Genomic DNA, 24101 nt, shown 5'->3' with positions numbered 1-24101 from the left:
CATGTAATATCACCATAAAGCTATAAAATTATAACACACCGTCACGTCAAACTTGTTTTTCATCAAAAGTACCCTACTTCTAATAACCTGTGTCAAAAATTTAATTTAGTTTTTCTTGCAATGTTTGTGTTGTAGCCTCCCCGGTATTTTTGTGATCTGTTCCCGGTACTCAAGCAGCAACAACTATACTTATGTAGGCCTACTGTAAAAATGATTCACTCCACCACCGACAGATATGTGAATGCGGTACAAACTAAATCATAACAAATACGCTGCACAGCTGACAGACCGACAAACAGACCACACATAACAAAGAGAACCGCTTCGGTATGAACCCTCCCTCCCCTCTCGGTTGGCGCAATGAACCGTACGCTCCCTCTCATCCCTTCCCGTCATGCAGCGCTGCTGCCTGCTCCTCCGTCGAGCCGCCATGTTGTCGGAGTGAAAGCCTGGGGTGTCAGAGAGAAACTGGGGCCGAAATCCGCGACCATCCACCCTCTCCGCCGGTGAGTATCGCCTTGTCTCTGGTCGAGTTTGCAAGAAAGATTAGTTATTCATGCATCTATGTAGAAATTGTTGATTTTCGGGCTACGCGTGGGGTGAAACCGTTGGGTTTTGTGAGGCTGAAGCGTCTGCCTCCCTTTCAGCTGCCTGCCTCCTTCTTCCCGTTGTGTTGGTCTTCCGCTCCAGACAGCTCTCGGGCCTTTGTTAGCATCCGCGTCACCGGGACCTGTGGGTCTGCAGGTACGGCAGACAGGTGGAGACCCGTGGGGGGTAGTTAATAACAAAACGAAACTGTTGAAAGACCGGCGACGGCGTTGAAAACATTACACAGAGCCCGTGTTTAGCCGCCGGTTCGAGCTTCTGACGGGAGGCCGTGTTATTGTAGGTAGACACGGGCAATGCACCCTCCATAACTGCTCCGAGTCTGGCATGAGTGGAAGCGGATACATGAAAAGGAAACCTTGGTAATTGTCTCGAACCATGTTTTCCAATCATCTGCACCTTCTCTTTCGTTTCGATGTGTCATGTCTTACAGGAGAGGGATGTTGGTCTGTTTTGAGACACCGAGCTTTATCTCCTGCTAGCTGCAGGTTGCCTGCTCGTATTGTCACACCCCTGTCGGTGCCCGGTATGCGGTGGATTGATCCCGGGCACTGAATGATTAACCCTGTTAGACTATGGAACGCGCTGCCTTGTTTCCGGATGCTAAGTGTAACTCGCAGCCTACCAAGCCGTGTGCGCTTCTCTTTAGGGGGAATGGCCGTGCTGTGCTGGATTTCCGGGTGTTACTCTGCCTGATTTTTAAGGTCGAGCCCTGGAATGAAGAGCTAACATTTCCTTCTTGCTGAATGCAGAGTTGAGCAAGAAAACAAAGGCAGGATCGCATATGTGAATGATAAGTTGGCAGGCTGGTTTGTTTTCATCTTCACAGGCTGTTCAGCTGGCCGGTTCATGGTCTCAGCAGTCTCAGAAGGAGGCTGCATATGTTTAAAGATGCTTAGTGTCAGTCTCTCAGAGGTAATTACTGCATATGGCTCGGTGTTAAAAAGAGGTGCTTGTCATTTTCTCATGGCCTGTAGGGACCCCATAGGAGACAGCACATTCTGAAAGAGATTAGAGCTTGTTGGATAAAGAGAGGCTGTAAAATATAAATTATACCTGTCTTCCTGCTAAACACCACCGAGGGCTGATGTGACAAATATTGCCCATAACCATCACTTGGCTTTGTCTGTCTTGGAGTTTTATAACTGTACATTTAATAACTGTCTACCCTTCACTCTTCACCCAGGTTAAGTAACCAACCCCCCCCTCACCTGACCTTTTCCAAAAGGGGGCCACCAGTTTATCTCCATGCCTTGCAAATAAAGTCAGTAATCTCTGCGGTGCATACATACCTAAACAGTTTAGTTTTTCAAATTTCGGCTAAACCAATAACAGATTTGTTTTGCACACTGAGGGTGTAATGTGCCTTCAGCTTTGAAGGCTAAAGTTTACGGTGCTAAGCTAACTTTGTGTCCCTGTTTATATTTGTCAAAATGAGTAAATGGAAGGGGTGTATACATCTAAGATAATAAGCCAAAACTGAACATTGGTATCCTAATGAAGATGCGTTTTTTATTTTTTTTATTTTATTTTTTTAATGCAGAAACTCTCTTGTCGTGGACTAACAAGTGTGTTACTCTATCAGAAATCCTACTGTGGCCATATCCCACCCCGGGGTACCTCTTGAGCGCAGTTTCACAACACATCTCTGCAGATAGAACATCTAGAACCAGCGAGGGGTAATTAATCAGTGACCTGAAATAAATGCTCATCATTGGGATGTCTCTGATGTGTACAGACTTAATTTGTATGTGTTAGGCGTAATCCTGTTTGAACTTTTATCTTGTTGGACTTCAAACCACTACGTTTCAAAATGCAGGCTACGGTCACGTTTCTAGTATGTCGTGCAGCTACAGATTGGCAGTCGAATTATCTTCCACGAACTTGTAAAGTGATCCTCTGTTATCTTGTTCTGATTATCTATGAAGTAGCTTAATGGCAAGTTGCCACTTTGACCCGCAGTTGTTTGACTTGCAGTATGAGTAACATCAGTGCTTTCCCCCTCTGTGTCTCCACTGTACACACTTTAGCGTGCACCTTGGGCCTTCTGTGGGGAAACCACTGACTTAATAAACCGTTGTTTATTTTGTCGCTGAAGCTACAGCCCTTCATCCTCCTCACACCAATTCATTTTGAATGAATTTTTAATGAGGTGTTTGTTGCATCTTTAGTTATTAAGGCAGAATTATGGTGCTGTTGAGCAGTTGTTGCTGTTTTGATATTAAATAGAATAGAATAGAAAAATACTTTATTCATCCCCCAATGGGGGAAATTCAAATTAGTCAAGTAGCTCAACAAATTATTAATATTTACAATGATTGTATATTAACAACAACAATAATACCAAATCTAATGAAAATACTACTACTAACTAATAATAATAATAATAATAAATGACAAAATAAAAAATCAATCAATCAATTTGAGAAGAACTCAGCAGTCACTGTTAAAAAGCCTTATGGCTGTGGGAACAAAGGACCTTCTGAACCTCTCAGTCCTGCAGTGCAGAGAGATGAGCCTCTCACTGCAGCTGCTCCTCTGTCCTGCCAGGATGCTGTGGAGAGGATGTTTATTGATAGACAATAGACAATTCCATCCCTGAACAAGTAATCTTTCATTAAGGTATTTGTTATTGCAGTGCACTTGTGTTAGACAGTACATGGAAGATATACAAACTATGTTAACGATTATGTGTAGTTTGAACGACAGTTACTGTCATTTTTTTTTTTTTTGTCTATTTCGAAACACAAGAGGCTGGCCTACTACTCTAACTGAGGGAATATTGTCTACGTTGTCCTGAGATAATAAGACTTCGTGTAGGAGTGATGTGCTAAGGTCTACACGATGGAGGCGCCGACTCTGAACCTTGATTCTAAACTATTCCGAACGCTAAAATGACACGGATGTGATTTCTTTGACTGTCTCTCGTAATCTTAGATCGTCAAGGTTGTACGACGTGAATCATAAGTGAAGACAAAGATTCCTTCATTGTCGCTATATGTAGGCACCGTACGGTGAAATTGGGGCAGAGCTTTCGTTTCTGCAGACCAGCAGACATACATGCTTAGGCGCTTTCACTCATTCATTCCACAGAATAGAAATAGTGAATTTAAAAAATATAAATACACACAAAATACTATGTTACCTCCACTAAGAATAGTGCTACTAGGAGGAAAAAGGGGGGAAAAAGTACTGTATTTTTGTAAAAACAAAAAAATATAAATTAAATCTAAAAGGAGAAAAACTCACTGATACTATTTAGTCAACAGTAGCAGCAAAGTATATTGCAGTTGTCTGTAGGTTTAGCAGCAGTCAGAGGGTGTAAGTAATAGTGCATATTATGCTCACATCTGTGAGCTAACAAGTCTCCGCAAGTAAACTAAACGTAATTGGAGGTTGTGTGAGAGGCTCAGATGACCACGTACCCACAATTTGTTGTGACCACGTTCATCGCTCGTCTGCCACACAAAAACTACATTTGAATAAGTACACGACTGGCCCGTTAACTGCGTGTTATCCTTGGTTATCGTATTGGTTGTTGTGACCTGCAGTGTTATTAAGACTTTCTGGTTGGTCGAGTACTACCAGCAGCTTATTATGCCTCTCTGTTGAAGTCATCTCATCTCGTGTGATCAATGCTGCTCGTAAGATTTATTAATTGGACAAATAGAAACTCTAGCACACCTCTGTTGAAAAGTGCCATTTTGTGGCTTTGCGTAACTGCAGCTGAGCCTCGTCTCCATCCTTTTGTGCACCATGGCCCAGACTTCTCAGACAGATGTGAATGGTGAGTCACCACGCTAATTTGACTTTTCTTATTGTGTAAAACAGCAGTGCAGACACAAAGCGCTGCCTGAAGGAACTTTTAAGTTCCCTTGACAAAGGTACTTGTGGCTAAAAGTACCTGGGTACAGTTTTTGTTGATATAGTGGACAAATGCCATCCTCGGCAGAGATGGAAGTCACGCTTCCTCTGTGTTTTTTGTATTCCAAGCTTCTCTGTTCTATATTTTGGTTGCTGGTTCGGCTAATGGCATTGACTACTCCCCGCTACTTTGTGAAATAAAGATCAGAGTGCAGTCTGCATTGTTGGGCTTGTGGTGCAGTGTTTCCCACAGAGTTGGATTCTATTTCTGGCAATATTGGATGGGACTGGGTGGGCGGAGGGCTGGTTCATGTGCGCAACACGCTGGTGGAATAAGGCATATCGTTATTTTCCTGAATTACTTCATGAAATGGTGTATAAAGTGCTCCACTGCAAATAGTTGCTTGAAACTTTGTGAGAAAAGGATGAATTAGCAGCACATTCAGCTTCCCCTCCAGCGAGTCTCTCGTTGAGCAGATGTACCAACTCCACTCTCCTGCTGCTGGTTCTGTTTAGAGTGGCCCTCCACCTCACAGCAGATCTCCCAAAGAGCATAACTGAATAGCATCATCAGGTCTAAGTCTAGTCTAAGTAGGTGGGGTTTGTGCTTGGGACAGACAGCTGAGTGACATCAAGTCTGTAACTGAAATAATCATGCAAGCATGTACTGATCAAACAGCATGCTTTGGCTTAAAGGGCTTTTCTCCACTAAGAGATGGATAAGATTGGAGTCAGATTTGATCTGGCTGTCTCAAGATGGAGAGCCCTGCGAGCTGTTGTAGGACTCACGAATTGACATGACTGGCATTCGATTTTTGTTATAAAACACTGGTGCTTTTTTTCAGCATCTAGTCATTGTGGATGTTGAACGCAGCACACTTGTAATGAACAGATCTCATGTTAAAACTTTATCAAACATTTGTTTTGTTCAGTGTATTGAACCTAATCATATCCCCCTCCCCCAGGCTGTGGTGGAATGAGCAGTGTGTGTGTGTTGAAGAGGAAAGCAGTGCTCTGGCAGGATTCATTCAGCCCCCACCATAGAAGTACATCTCCCAGCATGCCTGTGGTGCTGAGCAGCGGAGGACACGCCCCCCCAACTGGACAGACCCCTCAGGCCACACCCCCCAGCCAGCAGGTAATACCCGCCCCTCTGACACCTGTCCACCTTTCACTCCTGTGTCGGGTAGCTGAAGACTACGACACCTTACAAACAGTTGGCCCAGCCTCCCAGCTACATAGTGGTTTGGCACAGCACAACATTTGTAACGTGTTCCAACACAGGATACCAGAAGAACCAGCATTCATTGTCAACTCCAACAACATCAGTTCACTCAGGGCTGTTAGCCAGTTTCCCCCAGAGAGTAGCCTGGGGTGCTGCTGATATAGTTGCAGTGCTCTGGTTTGATAAGCCCTCATTTAGTAATAGCACATGATCAGACTGCGCTGTCTTAGTTTTGAGCATGTTTACATCACGACAAAGCCTCTTACCATGTCATCCTACTAAAAGAATTTGTTCTCGCCTGTCAAACAAGATATATGAATTACATATGGCCATGCTGGTTATTGTCAGCGTATTACAACATTAAAGGGGAGGGGGAGTGAAGTGTTATATGGCGGATAACGTAGAACAGCATTCATTCCCAGCTTTTGGATATATTTGCATTTGATTCAGAAAATCTCATGAACCAATTTATTGCAGTCTTATCTTTGAGCCTTGGGGCTTTTTCAGGGCTGTTATCTGCTAAGTAAATGGAGTTAAGTTTGGGTCAGCCCAGCTGGTGATGGCAGCTAAAGCTAGGAGAGCCTGCTTTATCATTTCAATTCCCCGTTTGCAAGCGTGATGAATTCCACGAACTTCATCTTATATGCTCAACAGTCCCAGATAATACTAAACCAATAATCAAAAAGATGTCAATTTAGAGGGTTCAAACACTTTTAAGGGAGCCTCAGTGAATGGCACTGAGGAACTTGTACAGTAGTGATTAAAAGACTTTTTAATGTTTAGGATGTGGTTGAAGAGCTCAGAAATATTAGTTTTTGGGCGATTTGACTGTTTTTCACATTCCGAAACTAATAGACTTTTTTCTTTTATGTATTCTGTGTACGTCTAACCGTAATATTTGGTTATCTTGGATCGTTTGCTAAGTATTCGTGGGATTAAACGACATAATCACGATCCCACCAGGCTTACAGAAACTTTAAACAAATCTTTGTAAAAATGTGGAACGACACACTGTCTCAAACTTTGAAAATCCTTGTTTCTAAACAGAAGTAAGGCATTATTGTTCACATAAAGTAGAGATTTATTGATTGAAATCTTTTTTTCATTGTTAGCGGAGCTGCTCTGATAGCATTAACTTAGCTCCAACAGTATAACTTGTTGCAGAGCAAAAGAAGCATTTTAAGATCACAAGTTGATTCCAAGTAATGACAAATTACTTCTTGATAGTAAAACTTTGTGTTTTTTTCCATATATTACGAAGAAAAGATCTGTCTTACTAATGTGTCCTACTGTGTAAACAGATGACTAAGCCCATCTGTTACTAATACATGTTTTCTGTGGATTCTTTGTAATTTGGGAAATTTTCCATCTACCCTCAAAATGAGCAAGACAGGAAGTCACCTTGAGCGTTACTGGTGAAAAGAAATGCATTGTTTTATTTGAGTGTGTTCGAGTTTCAGACAAGAGCGTGTGGCCCTGAAAGCCTCGGCCCCACATGTTTTGTTGATGATGATGCTGAGTTTTGAAATCACATGTGAAAAAAGTCCCTTTTTATGTGGTCGAGCAGTTGGAACAGTTAAAAAAAAAAAAAAAAAAAAAAGGCCTTCAGATGTGGTTTTATCGCATATTTTTCTAATGCTCTGCAAATGAGTTACTCAGTTTTGGAGAAAGAGAGACTGAAGAACTTTTAGCATTTACATATCCTGCTCAGAATGAAAGCCAAGAGGGAGGAAAAGAGAAACTTTCATACTTGTGGCTTTTCAGGACAAGTCTAGCTTGAAGCACTTTTTTTTTTTTTTTTTGGTTTATAGTTTGTCTGGTGTTGACGGGTATTCCACATACATTTCACATGTAAATTAAATCAGAATCGACTTTAGGAACCACTTGTAAGTGGTTGGAATCATGTTCATTGTGGGCGTTCGGCCTGTTTATTTTCCCAGAGGTTCTGCCTGTCGCTGCCTGCGGTAATTTTAGAGTAATATGCACGTGTTTGCTCGTGTCTCATCTAAGGGTGTGGCGGGTGCTGGACGTTCCCAGGACGATGCCATGGTGGACTACTTCTTCCAGCGGCAGCATGGTGAGCAGCCCGGCAAACATCGCTGGCCCACTGGAGACAACATCCACGACAGTCAGGTATGCATTAATGTGGCATGAAAAAATGTAGATTTAAGAAACCACTTAAAAAGCAACTTGATGAACTCAAGTTAACTGTGTTGTTTATGCGTCGTTTTAGTTTGAATGTCTCCGGTTGTCACTGTTTTCATGACTCAGTGGGATGTGTGTGTGTGCAGGTGCGGTCGATGGACGAGCTGAACCATGACTTTCAGGCTCTGGCGTTGGAGGGACGTGCTATGGGAGAGGTGAGCCACGAGTTTCTGGTCAGGGTCAAGTAGAAGATGATTGCATGGTGCTTTAATGCCTCAGCTTTTCATGAAGCATTTGGTCAGCGTCCACTGTTGATTTCTAAATTTAGATTAAAATGGCTGCTTTTCATATGTTGATTACATATTCCCAATACCTGATATCAAAACGATTGCTTAGTATTTCAGAGTGTTTTCTTTGGCATCTGGCTCAGTGAGTACATGATGAGTTACTCCAATGGATTCCAACTTGAAAAACGGGGAAATCCACGGAGCCTTAAGTCACGATGAGTTGCTTTTTGATTTAAGCTGCTAGGACTGGCTTTGTGGTGTTATGACTGAGAAATCCCGTTCCAGACGGTCCGATCCATCAGAACCATTTGATTTGGGGCAGACTTTCTTTTCTAAATGTTAGTTGACGTTTGGTTCCAAATTAAACGGTGCTTGCTGACCGTTTGTGTCATTCAGGCCCTTTTTTTTTTTTTTTTTCCCAAAGACAGTTGCTTTGATGCTGCAACTCTGCTGCAACCTTTTTGTCTCTTCTCCTACACAGAATTGATAATAAGGGCATAATTCTCAATCAAACTTATCAGTTCCAACCCTTTCATTACATTTGGCAAGACTGTTTGTGTTGAGCCAAGGCCTCCAATTAGTTTTGGCTTGTTCGTAGTGCTGATAAATGTTTCGTTTTCAGAATTGAATGTTGTTTTGCTGCCATTAATTATGTTGGCAATAAGAAGAACTGTGTTAACAGAAACGTACAGAAGACGTACCACAAAGCTTCTTTTTTTTTCCGTCGAAAGAGTTTCAGTTTTAACTTGAGATGCCCCTGAGGGTTTTTGCCCTCTGTTGCCAGAAGATACAGATCACATTCACAAAGACGGTCTTTCTACGGGGGTTTAAAAAAGTTTCTTGTTGTAATCGAAAGCAAGGGGAGATATGAAGATAAACAAGCAAGCTGCTGATAAGATGCCAGAATCCAGACACTGGTCAAAACTATTTGCAGCAATTGAGATTTGAAATGGTGTGGTGTTATCCTTTTGATTCACTAATAGAGTACAAATGAGGGTCAAGGTGTCTTTAAAAGATGCACAAAAGCCAAATAAATCTAGAGATTATGGCTTTAGGAAGGTTTTATGACCTTTTTACCCCCTTTAGTGTGTGTGTGTTTTTTTTTTTTTTAAAGTAACCTTGTCTTTTTTCCTTTTCCCATCTGTTTCTCCTTTACGTTGCTTGTGCCTCTGCAGCAGCTCCTAACTGGTAAGAAGTTCTGGGAGGCTGATGACTCTGGGAAAGATGGACCAAAAGGGATCTTTCTGGATCAGTGGAGAGACAGTGCATGGGGCGCCTCAGGTACAAAGCTGTCTCGGATATCTTTATGGGATCGTTTTCTAACTTTGTGGCAAACGGGAGGCTCAATCGACCGCAGGAGCTTTCCTGTTTATTTAGTTATTCGTCACCTCCTTCCCAAAAGAACATCGAGAAACCATCACTGTCTGGAGCTGGGGGAAAATATATTTAGATTCCTGTTTGAATCAAAAGCTTTTGTCAAAGTGAAATCACTGTCATGTTTTCCCAGATGATGATTTCTTGCTGCATCAAATTAACTTAGTGTAGTTATTTTTGTAGACATGACAAAAGAAATATCCCTGATCTTCAGAGGCAGTGTAACACCGCACACCAAAGGGATATTTGAGCTGCTTCTGCTAGCTCTTCTTCTTTACTCTCTTTTATTTTTTTGAGATAATCATTTTTACATGATACTGTTGGGGCAATTGGACTTTCTTTGGTAATGATGTACAGCTGATTAATGTAAGATCCAATGAATAATTAGAATGTAACAAACCGCTGAGGTTTTAACAAAGAAGAATATTAAAGAAATGCACCCGCTGGAAAACTCCAGAACAGTCAACCATTCTTCACATTTCTCCAAGCCGTAGTTAGACTTGTGGTTAAGCAGTATTATTGACCTGTTTATGATTCCTTTGCGTTTGATGCTGGCAGTGCGTTGGGTAAATATATCGTCTGACCACGCATTGGTTGTAATTGATTGTCTCTGCTCCTATCGTGACAGATCACTCGGTGTCTCAGCCGATCATGGTGTCCCGTCGGCCAGGCCAGGGTTTCCATGGTGGAGGTGAAGTAGGGGTGGGCTCGGTGATGTCGCCGCGATCTGAAAGTGGAGGGCTGGGAGTTAGCATGGTGGAGTACGTTCTGTCCTCCTCGCCGGCAGACAAACTGGATTCTTGCCTGCGAAAAGGACCTTATGTAAGTGTGTAGCTCCTTTTTCTCATCGCCATCAATCAGATCTCTCATTCAGTCTTGTTTCTCCTCCCCTTCTTGAGTTCTGGTGATGTTAATTGTGGCTTTTTTATGTAATTGGCCACAGCAGTTGTCAGGGCTTCCATGTCCAATTGTCTTCCTTGTTTTGTCCTGTCAACCAGTCAAAGGGGACCTTGTTGACTTTGCCTCTTTTTTTTTTTTTTTTTTTTTTTTTTTTTTTTTTTTTTTTTTTTTTTTGGCTGTTCTTCCCACTCCTTTTGCGTGTTTGCCACCGTTATGTCACGAGGACTGCTGGATTTCTGTTTCCACTCAACCATTTTTCTCCGTGATGCAGGGGCAGAGAGATGGGGAGGTGGAGGAAGACAAGAGAGAGAAGCCAAAGACGGCATTTGAGGGAGAGAAACTAAAAGAGTTAACAGAAGGTGAATCTGATGTCATCGGTGATGTCATCAACCCCAATGGGCTGCCTGTACAGAATGGCCTCGACGTTGACGTCAAGGAGTTTGGGTAGGACACAGTGTGACACGTGTCATAAGAGAAATGGTTGTTATTCAGCCACCTTTTCAGGTGTAAAACGAACCTCTGCCTCTCCTGTCCTTCCAGTCGTCCCCCAGGCAACATGACCGCCCCCGGCCCTGAGGGTGACCTGCTCGGAGGCCCTGGAGGAGTAGGGGCTGAAGGCTTGGCAACCCTCGGAGGTGGCGGAGGTCCCAAACCTCCCGAGGACTTCTCTGGTGTGGAACAAGGTGGAGTTACCATGGACCCAATGGAGTCAGTGATGGAGCCTCTTCAGTTTGACTACAACTCTCAGATGCCCATGGACTCTGCGCCCACTGTGGGCTTATTTGATTACGCTAACCAGCAGCAGGTAAGGCCTGTTGGCAGAGAACACAGCGTGTATTCATTTTTCAGGAGCTCTGTTCAGCTGACATGAAACTGTGATTCACCTGCCCTCGTGCTGTTTGCAGCTGTTTCAGAGAAACAATGCCCTAGCCGTGCAGCAGTTAACAGCAGCCCAGCAACAGCAGTACGCACTGGCAGCCGCACAGCAGCCTCACATCGGTAAGTGTGTGTGGATATCCAGCGACATATGAGCATAGAATAGAGCATTTCTTAAATAACAGATGGCCGTGTGACTTTTAAACGCCTAAAACTTAGTCTGGCACATCTTAAAAGTTTATCTTAATTTAATATTCTGAGGCCATTAGGCCATTTGCTGTAGTTTTCTGAAAGTGTCAAATACACAACATTGTACATTTATGTTGCATTTGATCCTAATGGGTTAAAGAAAATGATGTGGATCCGTACCAGAGAAAACATCCACGAGGAGGAGCTAATTTTCTAACAAAAAACGGTACACGATTGCCAACAAAGCAAGTTGGTAAGAGCCTCCAATTGGAAAATCACTGCTGTGATTGTTATGTTTTATTAAGTTTCAGCTGCCAACAAGTTCTTTAATCCTGATACAGTGAGCGGCTTCCCATCCCTTAAACAACCGCATCAGAAGATAAAAACTGGTCGTGGGAAACATGTTACTCTGTTTCAGAGTCAAATTATTAGTCTGCATCAAGCCAAAACAACGGCTAAGGACATTACTGAGACTACTAAAAGTGGAGTTAACTGTCCCAACGCTGGAAGAATAGTGGTGAAGATTCATCTTCATCTGGTCGCAAGAAGATCATGAACCATCGTGATCAGAGATCCCTTAAATGCTTGGTGAAATAACAGAACAAAGAATAAACAGTAGAAGTCACAGCAAAGTTAAAATGTAGAAGAACATGTTGTTGCTGTCCAATGATAACCAGCTAATGTGTTTTCAAATTTCTTTGGTTTACTCTGAAGCAAGTAATGCTTTACATTGTGGTCATGCACCCACCATAAACATGGAGATATGTGATTAATACCTACGGTTCTAATAACGGATTTGCCGAGTATCTTTAAAGTGGTTAACGTGCCTGAAATGTTCATTGAATGGATCTTCTATAAATGATTTAACTAGCGCATGCTTTAAAACTTATTTAGCCCTGGTTCAAATGTTCCCTTCATGTGTTTTTCAGGTTTGGCCCCAGCTTTTGTGCCCAACCCTTACATCATCAGTGCCGGACCACCAGGGACAGACCCCTACGCAGCCGGACTCGCAGCAGCAGCTACACTCGGTGAGACATGCGTGTTTGAGATTTAATGTTCCACCGTTAAGCACCTTCATGAACATAGAAATAGTTACCTAATATCTCATATGTATATCTATTCGTCTCTAGGTCCAGCAGTGATGCCTCCCCAGTACTATGGTGTGACGCCCTGGGGGGTCTATCCAGCCAACCTTTTCCAGCAGCAGGCTGCTGCAGCCAACAATTCAGCCAATCAGCAAGCGGCAAACCAGAGCCAACAGAACCAACAGCAGGTAAGTTGTGCTATCTGCCGAAATCTAGCTATCTGCTATCTTTCATTGTTCAAGATGCTTCTGTCAGAGTTCTTGTGTGCCTGTTTAAATGTGCTCACAGGCCCTGCTGCCTGTTACTCTGCTGGAAAAAATCTTTGGCGCTCACATAGATTATAAGCCAGTCGGCAGGAAAGGTCACATCCTATGGCTGCTAATTCTTTACTTGTCCTTCACCCATATGTGATCTCATGACTGTTTATTACATACCACTGTGTGTGTCAGTGTGTACACATTCTTTTGAATATTAACTTCAGGAGCCACATATGATGCTAACGTACAGCATTGTATGTCTACAGCAGTGGTTCCCAAACTTTTTGTGCCCAAGGCACACATGGATGTGCCTCACGGCACACAGTTTAGGAACCACTGGTCTACAGGAGGCCACGTCCTTTTTGGTGTGAGTCATTTTCAGATTTTTTTTCTAATAGTTTCTTTTCCTCCTCCTTTGTCGTAAAGGTGATGCGTGCTGGAGGAAACCAGCGTCCTTTGACTCCCAGCCAGGGTCAGCAGGGTCAGCAGAATGACCAGCTGGTTGCAGCAGCAGCAGTAAACTCGGCCCTTGCATTTGGACAGGGGTTAGCAGCAGGTGTCCCTGGTGAGTACAGCTTTCTATAAATTGATTGGATTACAGTGGAAATAGTCTCAGCAGATGAGTGTAAATTGCTTTTACAGCACTTTTGTGCAGATATATTAGTTATGAATATTATAATGAGGTAGTCTGTTCCACTTTTGTCTGCATGAACAATAAAACCAATGTGAATATACATTTTTATTGCCTTCTCATCCTCAGGGTACCCTGTTTTGGCGCCTGCAGCCTATTATGACCAGACAGGGGCCCTGGTGGTAAACACTGGAGCCAGAAGTGGCCCCGTCCGCCTCATGGCCCCTGCTTCTGTCATAATATCTCCCTCCGCAGCACAAGCAGGTAACACAGTAACTCACTTTAAGCACATAAGCAATCCAAACTGTCCCACTTGCTTACTATAGGCAACGATACAAGGAGGGTTGTCATGCACACAAAACAGCAGATTATGTATTGTGGCCTCTAACAACATGTTCTGAATTTTCAATCTTGCTAGAACATGCAATTAGGAGATTATCAGGCTGCGCTTTAGATCCATGGTTGGATTTATACCAGGAGTTCCCATGAGTCTGTGTTAATCATTATTGGAGTTTTCCAAAGCATTGTCAGAAAATGAATACAGCGCATACTTTAAATTATCTGCTTTAATGCACAAGCAGCACAAATCATTCAGTCAGACTGTTTGTATAATCCTTCAAAATACTGTGAAATCACTTTGTCCTTTTGCTCTTCCAGTTGCAGCAGCAGCAGCCTCTGCTGGTGGTGCCAACGGTGGTTTGGGCGGTGGGGCTAATGGTCCGTTCCGCGCCATGACGTCCCAGCAGCCTCAGCAGCAGGGTGGCCCTGGCGGTGCTCTGGGAGGAAGTTCTTTTTACGGATCCTCTTCCCTGAGCTCGTCCTCCCAGAGCTCCTCGCTGTTCTCCCAAGGCTCTGCCCAGCCTGGACCAGGGTCCGCCTCATTGGGCTTCAGCCAGCCCACTTCGTCCTCCCTTGGTGCCACTCTCGGGGCTACGCTGGGAGGCTTTGGCACTGCAGGTAAGAATACAAATTTCTCCACATCGTGTATTTCCTAAACATTTGAGATTAACAAAAGTGGCCCGGCATAAAATGTTGTGAACAGCTTAACAAAGCGTTTGGTTACTGATTGACAATTCCTTCGGAGACCACAGTCAAATGTATATCTTTGTCTCCCTCTAGTGGCCAACTCGAGTGGCGGTAGTGGTTCCAGGAGGGACTCCCTGACAGGCAACAGTGAGCTGTACAAGCGCACACCCTCCAGCCTCACCCCCATCGGCCATGGAGGCTTTTATAACGGCACCCTGGGCTTCAGTCCATCCCCTGGCCCTGTGGGCATGCCCCTGCCCAACCAGGGGCCCTCCCACTCCCTCACACCCCCACCATCCCTCTCCAATCACAGCTCCTCCTCCAACCTAAATCTCGGTTAGTGTATTTGATGTTTGATGATTGAAAAACCCAATACTTGGGATCTGTTATCACATTTCTCCATCATGACAATCCGTTTAACTAGAACATTGTTATACATGCCAGTTTTGGGGCCTTGCATCTCAAAACTTAATTTCATGATGTAATATTAATGCAATATCCGTATTTATTTTGGGATTTCACCTGTTATAAAATAAACTCTTACTAAAAACTTTCATCTTTAAAACCAAAATATTGAATATTGTGTGAATTGTGTGTGTATTGTACAGAAGTGCTGAGGCTCATCTTTTGATGCATAAGAGGGGATTCTTTGCTTTTGGTCTTATTTAAGCAGAAAGGGATGTTGTTCACACTTTAATGAGATCATTATCATATTCATTTAGATTTATCTTCTTTTATTTTGAAGTTACATCATAGTTTGTCTTGAGTCAGACTTTATTCTGTGTGACACCCCCCCCCCCCCCCCCACCACAGGAGGCCTGACCAACGGCAGTGGCCGTTTCATCTCTGCAGCTCCAGGAGCAGAAGCCAAGTACCGTAGCGCCGCCAGCTCAGGCTCCTCCCTCTTTTCACCAAGCAGCCAGCTGTTCCCGTCATCGCGGCTACGCTACGGCATGTCGGATGTGATGCCTTCAGGCAGGAGTCGTCTGCTGGAGGACTTCAGAAACAACCGCTACCCCAATCTGCAGCTCAGAGACATCGCTGGCCACATTATGGAGTTCAGCCAAGACCAGCACGGCAGCAGGTACACACCAGCAAATCCCTTCAGCCTAAAATGTCACTTGTGATTATTGACTATTTTGTTCCAGCTTCATAACACCCAACATAAGCCTTGTACATCAAACTATTAACAACTGCAATTATATGTGTCAGTCTACATTTCACTGGGGCCCCCAAATGCTGGAATAATTACAAGATAACTATATTAATGTGGCGGAAGAAATAACCTTACGAAATGCATGCAAGGAAAAAAACTTTCAAGGCATATGGAGTATTCTGTAAGTCCAGCTGTTGCCTGCTGTGCAGCAGACGAGCAGCAAGTCCTCAGAACGAGGAAAACGGGTTCATTGCTTATCAAATGTTTTAAATGAATTGTTTCTTAATCAACTCGTTGGCTAATCCTGTTATCTTGCATCATCGATCCATCTGCTATACTTTTGTTTTTTAAGTTACAAAAAGTGTTTTTTAGGTTTGCAGTCTTGTTTTGAGCATTTGGTTCAGTCACAGAATCTCAAAATCAGATTTCTGACATTGTGCTCTTGTAGAACTTGTATTGGTTTTCTCTCTGTGTTGACCGCCAACAATCAATTGTCTGGTATAGATTTAAATCTGTGTACTGTGCAGAGGCCTTCAGGTGGTGATGGGGAAACGGCATCGCTCAGGTTGTCTGTTGAATGCCGAATCAAACTTGAGTTCTTTGGTTTCTTTTTTTCATTCAACAGACATTATGAGCACGCTGGATTTGCTAAAGTTTGATTGTCCCACTACTGGCAAGACTTTTTGAACAAAAAAGTTCATGTTGTGTTATTTTTCTTGCTAACTGCATAAATGGAGGCAACGATCTGTCATCATCTCTGCCATGTTCTGTGATACAGTCGGAAGATGTGCTAATTATGCAGCACGGGGCTCTGGGGTCCTGCTTTCAGCGTCTGTTGGGGTGGAACTGGTCATGCCTCTGATGCAAACTTTTCCACTAATGTGATCTATTTATACATTAAGATGTCCAGTCTGCACATTCCAGGCATTTTTTTTTTTTTAGGGCTCCTTTTTTATCCTTACCTTGCATCAATCACTTCAACTCACAAGCTGCTTCAATTCCCTCTTTGTTCTCTTTCTCCTTTTGTCTGACCGTTCACTCCGATTAAATATTTAGAACTTTCTGTCTCACTGTTTTGCTTTACGTGTTTATAGGTTTTCAATGTCTTCCAAACTTTATAAATCCCCTCTCTGTGCTAAGTGGATTTTAGTAAAGCTGTCTCTACTCTCTTGTGATGTTTTTTTAACAAAAGGAAATCTTGAAGAACAAAACGAGCACATCTTCAGTGAACTATTATCCTCTTTGACTTTTAAAGGTTTATCCAGTTGAAATTGGAGCGGGCGAGTTCAGCCGAGCGCCAGCTTGTCTTCAGTGAGATACTGCAGGCTGCCTACCAGCTCATGGTGGACGTCTTTGGAAATTACGTCATCCAGAAGTTCTTTGAGGTGCGTATGAGAGGAGTCTGTGCAGTGTGAGTGATTTGAGATGGAGATATGTGGAAAACATCTGTTATTCCATAGAATTTTTTTTGCTGTGTGGATGCAATGCATACGCAGTATTGTCAAATAGATTCGAGGTGTACACAGCCTTGCTTTGTTTGTCTGTTTTTAGTTCGGCAGTCTGGACCAGAAGTTGGCGCTGGCCGAGAGGATCCGAGGTCATGTGCTGTCGCTGGCCCTGCAGATGTACGGCTGCAGGGTCATTCAGAAAGCTCTGGAGTTCATCCCCTCAGATCAGCAGGTCATTGTAAGTGCAATTGTACCCTTGAGCGTGTAAACAGTAAAACAGATTGTACTTCTGCAGTCAGGTAACCTTAATTAAAGTTGTCATACCACGCTACGCTTATATATATATATATATATATATATATATATATATATATATATATATATATATATATATATATAGTATTTTTTTTAGTTAAAATCGATAGGGGGTAATAAGCTTTAAATATTAGTGTCAAAGAGCATCTTTTATATTTGTGCTCATAATTTAGCTGTAAGGACTGAGCATTCCTTATTGATCACAAATGCTGCATCGATAAAGAGATGTACTCCTCGCACTGAGATAACATCTTTCATCTTCAGCATGGGATTTATGTTGGAGCTGCCTGGTGTAACAGCAGGTTCCTTGCATGCACTCTGTCATCAACCGCCAAAGAGGCTAACGATGAAACGGTTTATATGCAAATGTTGAACTGCAGGTAGTAAGACAAATCCAGATGAATATCAACAGGAAATAAAGAGCTTAGATTCTGTGTTTCAGGAAAGGTTTTCAGGTCTTTTCTTAATGGACTCCAATCGATTTCCCAACAGGGCATCTGTTAAAGGTCCAGTGTTATTTGTCGGGCAGTGAGAAAGAGTTTGCAAAATGTCCTCGGGCGAGATTTGATTCCCCACAAACATTTACCAGGTCCCTTTACGCATTCTTCCGTCCTCTGCTCTCTCCCCTCCTCCCTGCAGAGTGAAATGGTGCGGGAGCTGGACGGCCATGTGCTGAAGTGTGTGAAGGATCAGAACGGTAACCACGTGGTGCAGAAGTGTATCGAATGTGTCCAGCCTCATGCGTTGCACTTCATCATCGAAGCCTTTAAGGGACAGGTGGGTCCCTTCTGTGCTCACACACAAGCTATTTCCGCATCCAATCACTGAAGCCTGCCAAGGTTCAGCTGACACACACACACACACACACACACACACACACTGGCAGTGACAATATGCTTGCTGCCTCAGTGACAAAGTACACAGATACATACTCAGTCCTTTGCAGGGACTGCGTATGTTGCCATAGCAACTGAAACATCAGCCATCTCCTACCTTTTAAAGCTAAATGTTACATTAGCATAAAGTGTTAAAGGAAAGATGTTGCGTGTTCATGCATGTGCCATTTGCTCAGCCCGCATGGACGGTTTGGGTTCAGACGCATCACTCAGGATGCTTTGACAGTAAATCTCACTGATGTGTGAGGGTTCTGCTTCTCATGCATTTGCATGTTGTGTAACTGCATATTTCCTTCTGGGTGGCTCAGATTTGTTTGTGTAGCTGGAAGCAGATCAGGAATTTGCTTTCACCTGCCTTGAAAGGGTGGGCTGGTTATGTGAAAGAATGTCTCCAACAAATTTGCGCCGTAACCCGAGGTGCTTTCTGCACCACAAGTGAAAAGATTTGTAGAAAAAGGTACATCGGTGTCATGTTCACTTCACTCACCTTGGCTCGGTGAAAGTTTCTCAGGGGAATGGCTAACAACGAATAATTACCTGTCTCAGGTCTTTGCCCTCTCCACTCATCCATATGGCTGCCGAGTCATCCAGCGCATTCTCGAACACTGCCTTCCTGAACAGACTCTGCCTATACTAGAGGAGCTTCATCAGCACACAGAGCAGCTTGTGCAGGTAATAAACAAATCTACAAAGACGGACCCAAAGCCTGTCACCACCAGTTATATTTCTCAGAATGACAACTCATGTTGTCTTAAATAATCTCCCCACTGAGCCTCCAGATTTTGGAAGTTGGCAGCGTTTGATGTGACGTCAGAAGCGCCAACTGTCCTCTTCAAGTTTGAGTCAATGCGTCTCTGGTGTTTCGTTTTTCTTTTTTTAAGGACCAGTATGGAAACTACGTGATCCAGCACGTTTTGGAGCACGGGCGAGCTGAGGATAAGAGTAAAATAGTGGCTGAGATAAGAGGCAACGTGCTGGGACTAAGCCAGCACAAGTTTGCCAGGTAAATTCCACCACAGACACACTTGTATGTTTTCAGGTATTATCTTTACACGATCTCTAAAGAAGGCTTTCTTTTCATTTGTTCGGAACACCTTTTTGAATGTGCTATATGGCATGCAGGATGATATCTTACCCAGCTGGCACTTGTTACTTTGACTCTGTAAACACATTCTTTAGAGGACATTGACTCAAAAAATAACACACAGTAGAAAACTTATTTGGATCTCAGGTGCAAAATATAGATTAAATCTACATAGATTTTGTCGCACGTTTCTGTGTAAATTTGAGTTTTCCTCAATAGATGTAAGAGGGTACATTCATTTGTTGCATCAGATCTTAATGGGTTTATGTTTAACACTTCTGCTTTTGATTGTTTTCACACGCAAGCACCAACATGTTGGATGGGAAATAATCTAAGAAAAATGGTGACGCATTTTCTTTGAGAAAATCGTACAGCGAGAACACCTTAACGGTCCCTTTCTGCTTCTTTCTCCAGCAATGTGGTGGAGAAGTGTGTGACCCACGCGTCTCGGGCAGAACGTGCATTGCTGATCGATGAAGTGTGCAGCCTGACGGAGGGCCCCCACAGTGCCTTATACACAATGATGAAGGACCAGTACGCCAACTACGTGGTGCAGAAGATGATCGACGTGGCCGAGCCCACGCAGCGTAAAATTGTCATGCATAAGGTTGGTGAAGGACGAAGGTTGTCGAATGTATCCAATGGACGTGCTTCTGAACGCCAACTTCAGCGTTTACTGGAATAACTGATTGAAACTCTGCACGCTGTAAGACGCTCTGCTAAATCCGCGACATGACTACCCTATGACATCATGAGCCTTGAGAAAAGTCAACATCTGAAGGAAGACGTTTTCAGGCACGCAGACTGGTTTTTAGGGCTGGACGTTTCATCTTGGCAGCGTTCCAGAGCTTCCTGCACGAATGATGGGATGGAAACGGTCGTTTTGACTGGCGTTAGATCTATGTTTCGTACATTTGTTCAGTTTTAACCGACATGTACTTGTAAGCTCTTGCGTAAAGCCATCGATGTTTCCAGAAGTTTTACATTCATTTACATAAAGCGAAGGGTCTTGGAATGATGGATTAATGTAAAAAAAACTATAAAATACAGGTTTTCTAGATGTTCCAGATGGTCTCAGGATTTAAAAATGTGAGCTTTAAACAATCAGCTGTCAGATTTGTGGCTCCTGAAGGATTTTCATCCAACATTCAAAGCTTTGACTTTAAAAGAAACAAAAAGAGTAACAGAAGGAATCCTGCAGACGCCAGTAGGTGATAGTGCAACGTCCTCGTTTACCTACACATCCGTTGGTCTTGCATTGGATGCCAGTGGTTTCCCAGGCAACAGCACAAAGGCTGACAAAAGTACACAAAAATTAAAAAAAAAAAAAACCTGCGAGCATGTAACAGTCGACCTCGATATAGGTGTCCACAAAGAATGTTATGACCTGTTTTGAAAATATCAACCTAACCTGTGTGTGTGTGTTCGTCTGCACAGATCCGGCCTCACATTTCGACCCTGAGGAAGTACACGTATGGAAAACACATCCTGGCCAAGCTAGAGAAGTACTACATGAAGAATGGCGTTGACCTGGGTCCTCTTTGTGGCCCTCCTAATGGCATCATGTAAACTGACCCCTCCACCACCCTGAAATCATGTCTACCGCCTGACCCGTCTCCCCCTCCCTCACCTTTCAGCTCGTTTTCCTCATGCTGTCATGTCTATGAGCCCCCACCCATCTGGCCCAACCAGCCCCTTTAGAAAACATGCCCCCCCCCTTCCAAATCCCCACCACTGAAGACGCGAGGTACCCCTCGTACCACTGTTTCCATGACGACCCTTTGGAAGGAGCCTGTTGCTACAGGCAGCCTTAGTTTTTTTTTTTTTTTTTTGGATCCGTTTCGTCACCCCTCCCCCACCTGAGCCCAGGCCTGCTGAACTGGGGGAGGGAGGGCAGCGAGTGGAGAGAGAGGTGAGATGTGATCCACCCATCGCTTCACTCCCCTTTGTTTTTGTTTCCCTTTCATCCCTTCTTTTTGTTGCTTCTGAACTCAAAGAAAGATTTCACTTTTTGCTACTGCTGCGCACACAATCCTAGCGTCCCCTCCTCCTCTTCCTCCCATCCTGGCTATTACCACTATGAGATGGAACGAGTATTTAATTTGTCTGACGTCACAGAATCATAGACGAAACACACACACACACACACACACACACACACACACGGCATCAGCTAACCAGCAGACAGATCATTTAGCATGGGAGATTCGTTTTCTGGTCTTGCTTCTATAAATATAACGTGTATACTTGGTGTAGACCTTTGCATATATATATAAATATATATATAAAACTTTGTAGTTTTTTCTGGTTTTTGATGTTGAATCTGTATCTATAATGTATCCTAGTAGTGACCACATACTTCTGACTGTATAATTGTACATTTGTAAACCCTTGTAATGTAAAAGTGCTTTACCACCCTTTTTTGGTATGAGAAGAAAAAAGAAAAATTCACTCTTGGGGAAAAAGAAAAAAGGAAAAAAAAAAAAAACCTGTGCATTTCAGTGTATATTCTCACCTCCTTGGTTGTGACATATGAGTTGTTGTATATTGTAAATTGTAATATCAAATTTTTTTGTTTTGAAAAGCCCTTTCTATACAGCGTAGTACTTGTACAAAGATTTGCCACGCTTGGTTTTATCTTTATCTCGTCACTGCTTAACTTAAGACGTCGATCTCCCACTGACTCCCGATTAGACACGTTTTGTTAGACTTGGTGCCGTCTTCTGGCTTGAATGTTCTTTCTTTCTTTTTTTTCGTTTGTTTTTTTTCGTTTGTTTTTGACCTTTTTTTTTTTTTTTTTTTTTTTTTTTTTTTTTTTAAACATCTTTTTTATAGGAATCCTTTACCCCATGAAATACTTGTGTATGGGTATGCTGGGTGGGTGGGAGAGTATAAGATTTTACTCATTTAAACACCCCTCCTCCCCCCCAAAAAACCATTCAATTACCCATGACTGTTTTCAGGGGTAAACCCATGGATTGTACAGAGGAGCTTCTTGTGTTTTTTGGCATTTCTCTAGTGCTGTAAGTGCTGTATCATACTGTCGATGTCCTTTTGGGTGAAAGAGGCAGCCCGTCACAGCACGGTGTACATTTGGAGCAGCCTTGTGTATATTTACTACGAGCACACCTGTAACCATATGTGTATAGTTAACAGAACCTGTGTATGCTTATTGCCTGGGCAACTATTTTTTGTAACTCCTGTTGTAGATTGTCTCTAAACAATTGTGTGATCTTTATTTTGAAACCAAACTGAACAAAAAAAAAACTTTGAAAATTTACCAGTCTCATGCGTGCTTTTGTTATGTTTGATAGTCATTCGCGAGGACGTTTCAGTGCAGACTCTGTTTTTGAGCCTAGTTGGAAGAAACTAGATCAGGGTTATAGTTGTCTGTTCCACTCAGTTGAATTGCTGCCTGCAGAGATGCGACTACACGCCGTAAGTCAGAGGGGACCAGAGCGCTCACTCCTGATGTTCTAGATTCTCTGTAAGTATGGCTGATTAATGAGGCTTGCACCTTTTAATATGGACCTCGCTTACAGGCGGCAGTCATGAACAGTAATGAGTGAACCCACTAAACAGTCGTGGAACTAATGTATGACACCCACAGTGTGCCCGCGATTTTGACTGACAGGTTAATCCGGATAATGATGTGATCCCGTGTCGAGGATGACGGTATTGAAAAGTAATACTTGAAGCAAGTATCCGTTCAAACAAACTGTCCCACCTGTGTTTTTTTTTTCCATTTAATTCTTTGAAGTAGACTCTGAAAGGAGATGAACCTGTTCTAACCTGTCCAGCTTTTTGTTTGGAGCATGCTGACCCTGAGCGGAAACAAGCCTGTATGTCGATAACAAAAAGCTGGGTGTGACTGGCGTTAATGCCGTGGGTTTGATTTGTTAACGGTTACAAAAGCTCAGGACGTGAACTGGTTTTTTAAAGTATATAAAAGGCTCTTCAATCTCCTGCTGTTACGAAGCCCAGCTCTTTCTATAGGTTTTTTTTTTTTTTTTTTTTTTTTCAGAGCCAAGTCCAGTTTATGGTACTTTACTCGAGACACGAGACGGAAATGTGCTCAGTTTGTAGTTCACCACATTTAACTTGAAACTTTAGTGAATTTCCAATAAAATGCAATCAAACAAAAAATGTGTGTAAAACATAAAAAGATGAGATCAATTATTTAGACAATGGAGAACAAGCTACAGTTTCAATAACTGGAGCAGTTGCAGCTTTTCTAAGTTTTCAGTAGATTTTTTTTTCTATTTTCAAGCTTAAAAAAAAAAAATCAGTTCATGAAGATACAAAAACTTTCTTTGAAATCAACTCCAACAGTATACCCCTGCTTTAATAATGCATCAGTAAAAAAATCATTTCTCCTACATTTGAAAACTAGCTTTCAACAGTACTTTAACCCAGGTAACATTTTCAGTGCTGGACTTTACCTTGTAACAGACCAGCCTGGTATTGATATGCTGAATTTTGTGTAAAGCTGTCCAATCAACCATCCCTGGTCTCCCATAAGCTTGTGTTTATTGTGTAGTGTTTCACTGTAAAATTCTGGGTTAAAACTCAAAAAGAACAAGGCCTCTGGCCCAGTGCTCTATTAATATCTGTCAAAGGGGGTCGAAGGATACGTGTGATGGTGCAACTTGGCAATGCTTTTGTAAAACAGCAGATCATATAAAACATGAGTATCTATGGTAGACCCTACAGTTTCAAATCTTGTATTTAGTCGGG

At 42.8% G+C, this 24101-nt stretch overlaps 1 protein-coding gene across 2 annotated transcripts; it reads left to right on the top strand.

Moving 5' to 3' along the window:
• The first annotated feature begins 395 nt into the window (after positions 1–395).
• On the top strand, positions 396–22644 carry pum1 (pumilio RNA-binding family member 1). 2 transcript variants are annotated; one of them, XM_075450505.1, is made up of 23 exons: positions 396–506; positions 5436–5608; positions 7706–7828; positions 7987–8055; positions 9306–9408; positions 10130–10323; positions 10673–10845; positions 10942–11206; positions 11307–11400; positions 12396–12494; positions 12597–12739; positions 13235–13373; positions 13569–13703; positions 14097–14396; positions 14559–14801; positions 15279–15549; positions 16877–17006; positions 17173–17307; positions 18024–18161; positions 18827–18952; positions 19162–19283; positions 19779–19971; positions 20802–22644. In XM_075450505.1, exons 2-23 carry the CDS (start codon positions 5447–5449, stop codon positions 20931–20933), a joined length of 3489 nt encoding a protein of 1162 aa, XP_075306620.1. In that variant the 5' UTR covers positions 396–506; positions 5436–5446; the 3' UTR covers positions 20934–22644. The 2 variants fall into 2 exon arrangements, with proteins under 2 accessions (XP_075306620.1, XP_075306619.1); XM_075450504.1 differs by having other exon boundaries at positions 9303–9408.
• Positions 22645–24101: the final 1457 nt, after the last annotated feature.

Source organism: Odontesthes bonariensis, chromosome 18, assembly GCF_027942865.1.
Source record: "Odontesthes bonariensis isolate fOdoBon6 chromosome 18, fOdoBon6.hap1, whole genome shotgun sequence".
In the NCBI taxonomy this organism is placed as follows: domain Eukaryota; kingdom Metazoa; phylum Chordata; class Actinopteri; order Atheriniformes; family Atherinopsidae; genus Odontesthes; species Odontesthes bonariensis.
Note: the sequence above shows the minus strand (reverse complement) of the source record. Positions and strands in the feature narration are given on the sequence as shown.

What these genes read in the sequence shown, in the direction of transcription:
- pum1 (XM_075450504.1), top strand. Translation starts at nt 5,447, where the DNA reads ATGAGCAGTGTGTGTGTGTTGAAGAGGAAAGCAGTGCTCTGGCAGGAT. An exon ending in AGGGACGTGCTATGGGAGAG is followed by an intron (nt 8,056 to 9,302) that starts GTGAGCCACGAG and finishes GTGCCTCTGCAG; the next exon opens with CAGCTCCTAACTGGTAAGAA. An exon ending in GCCAACAGAACCAACAGCAG is followed by an intron (nt 12,740 to 13,234) that starts GTAAGTTGTGCT and finishes TTTGTCGTAAAG; the next exon opens with GTGATGCGTGCTGGAGGAAA.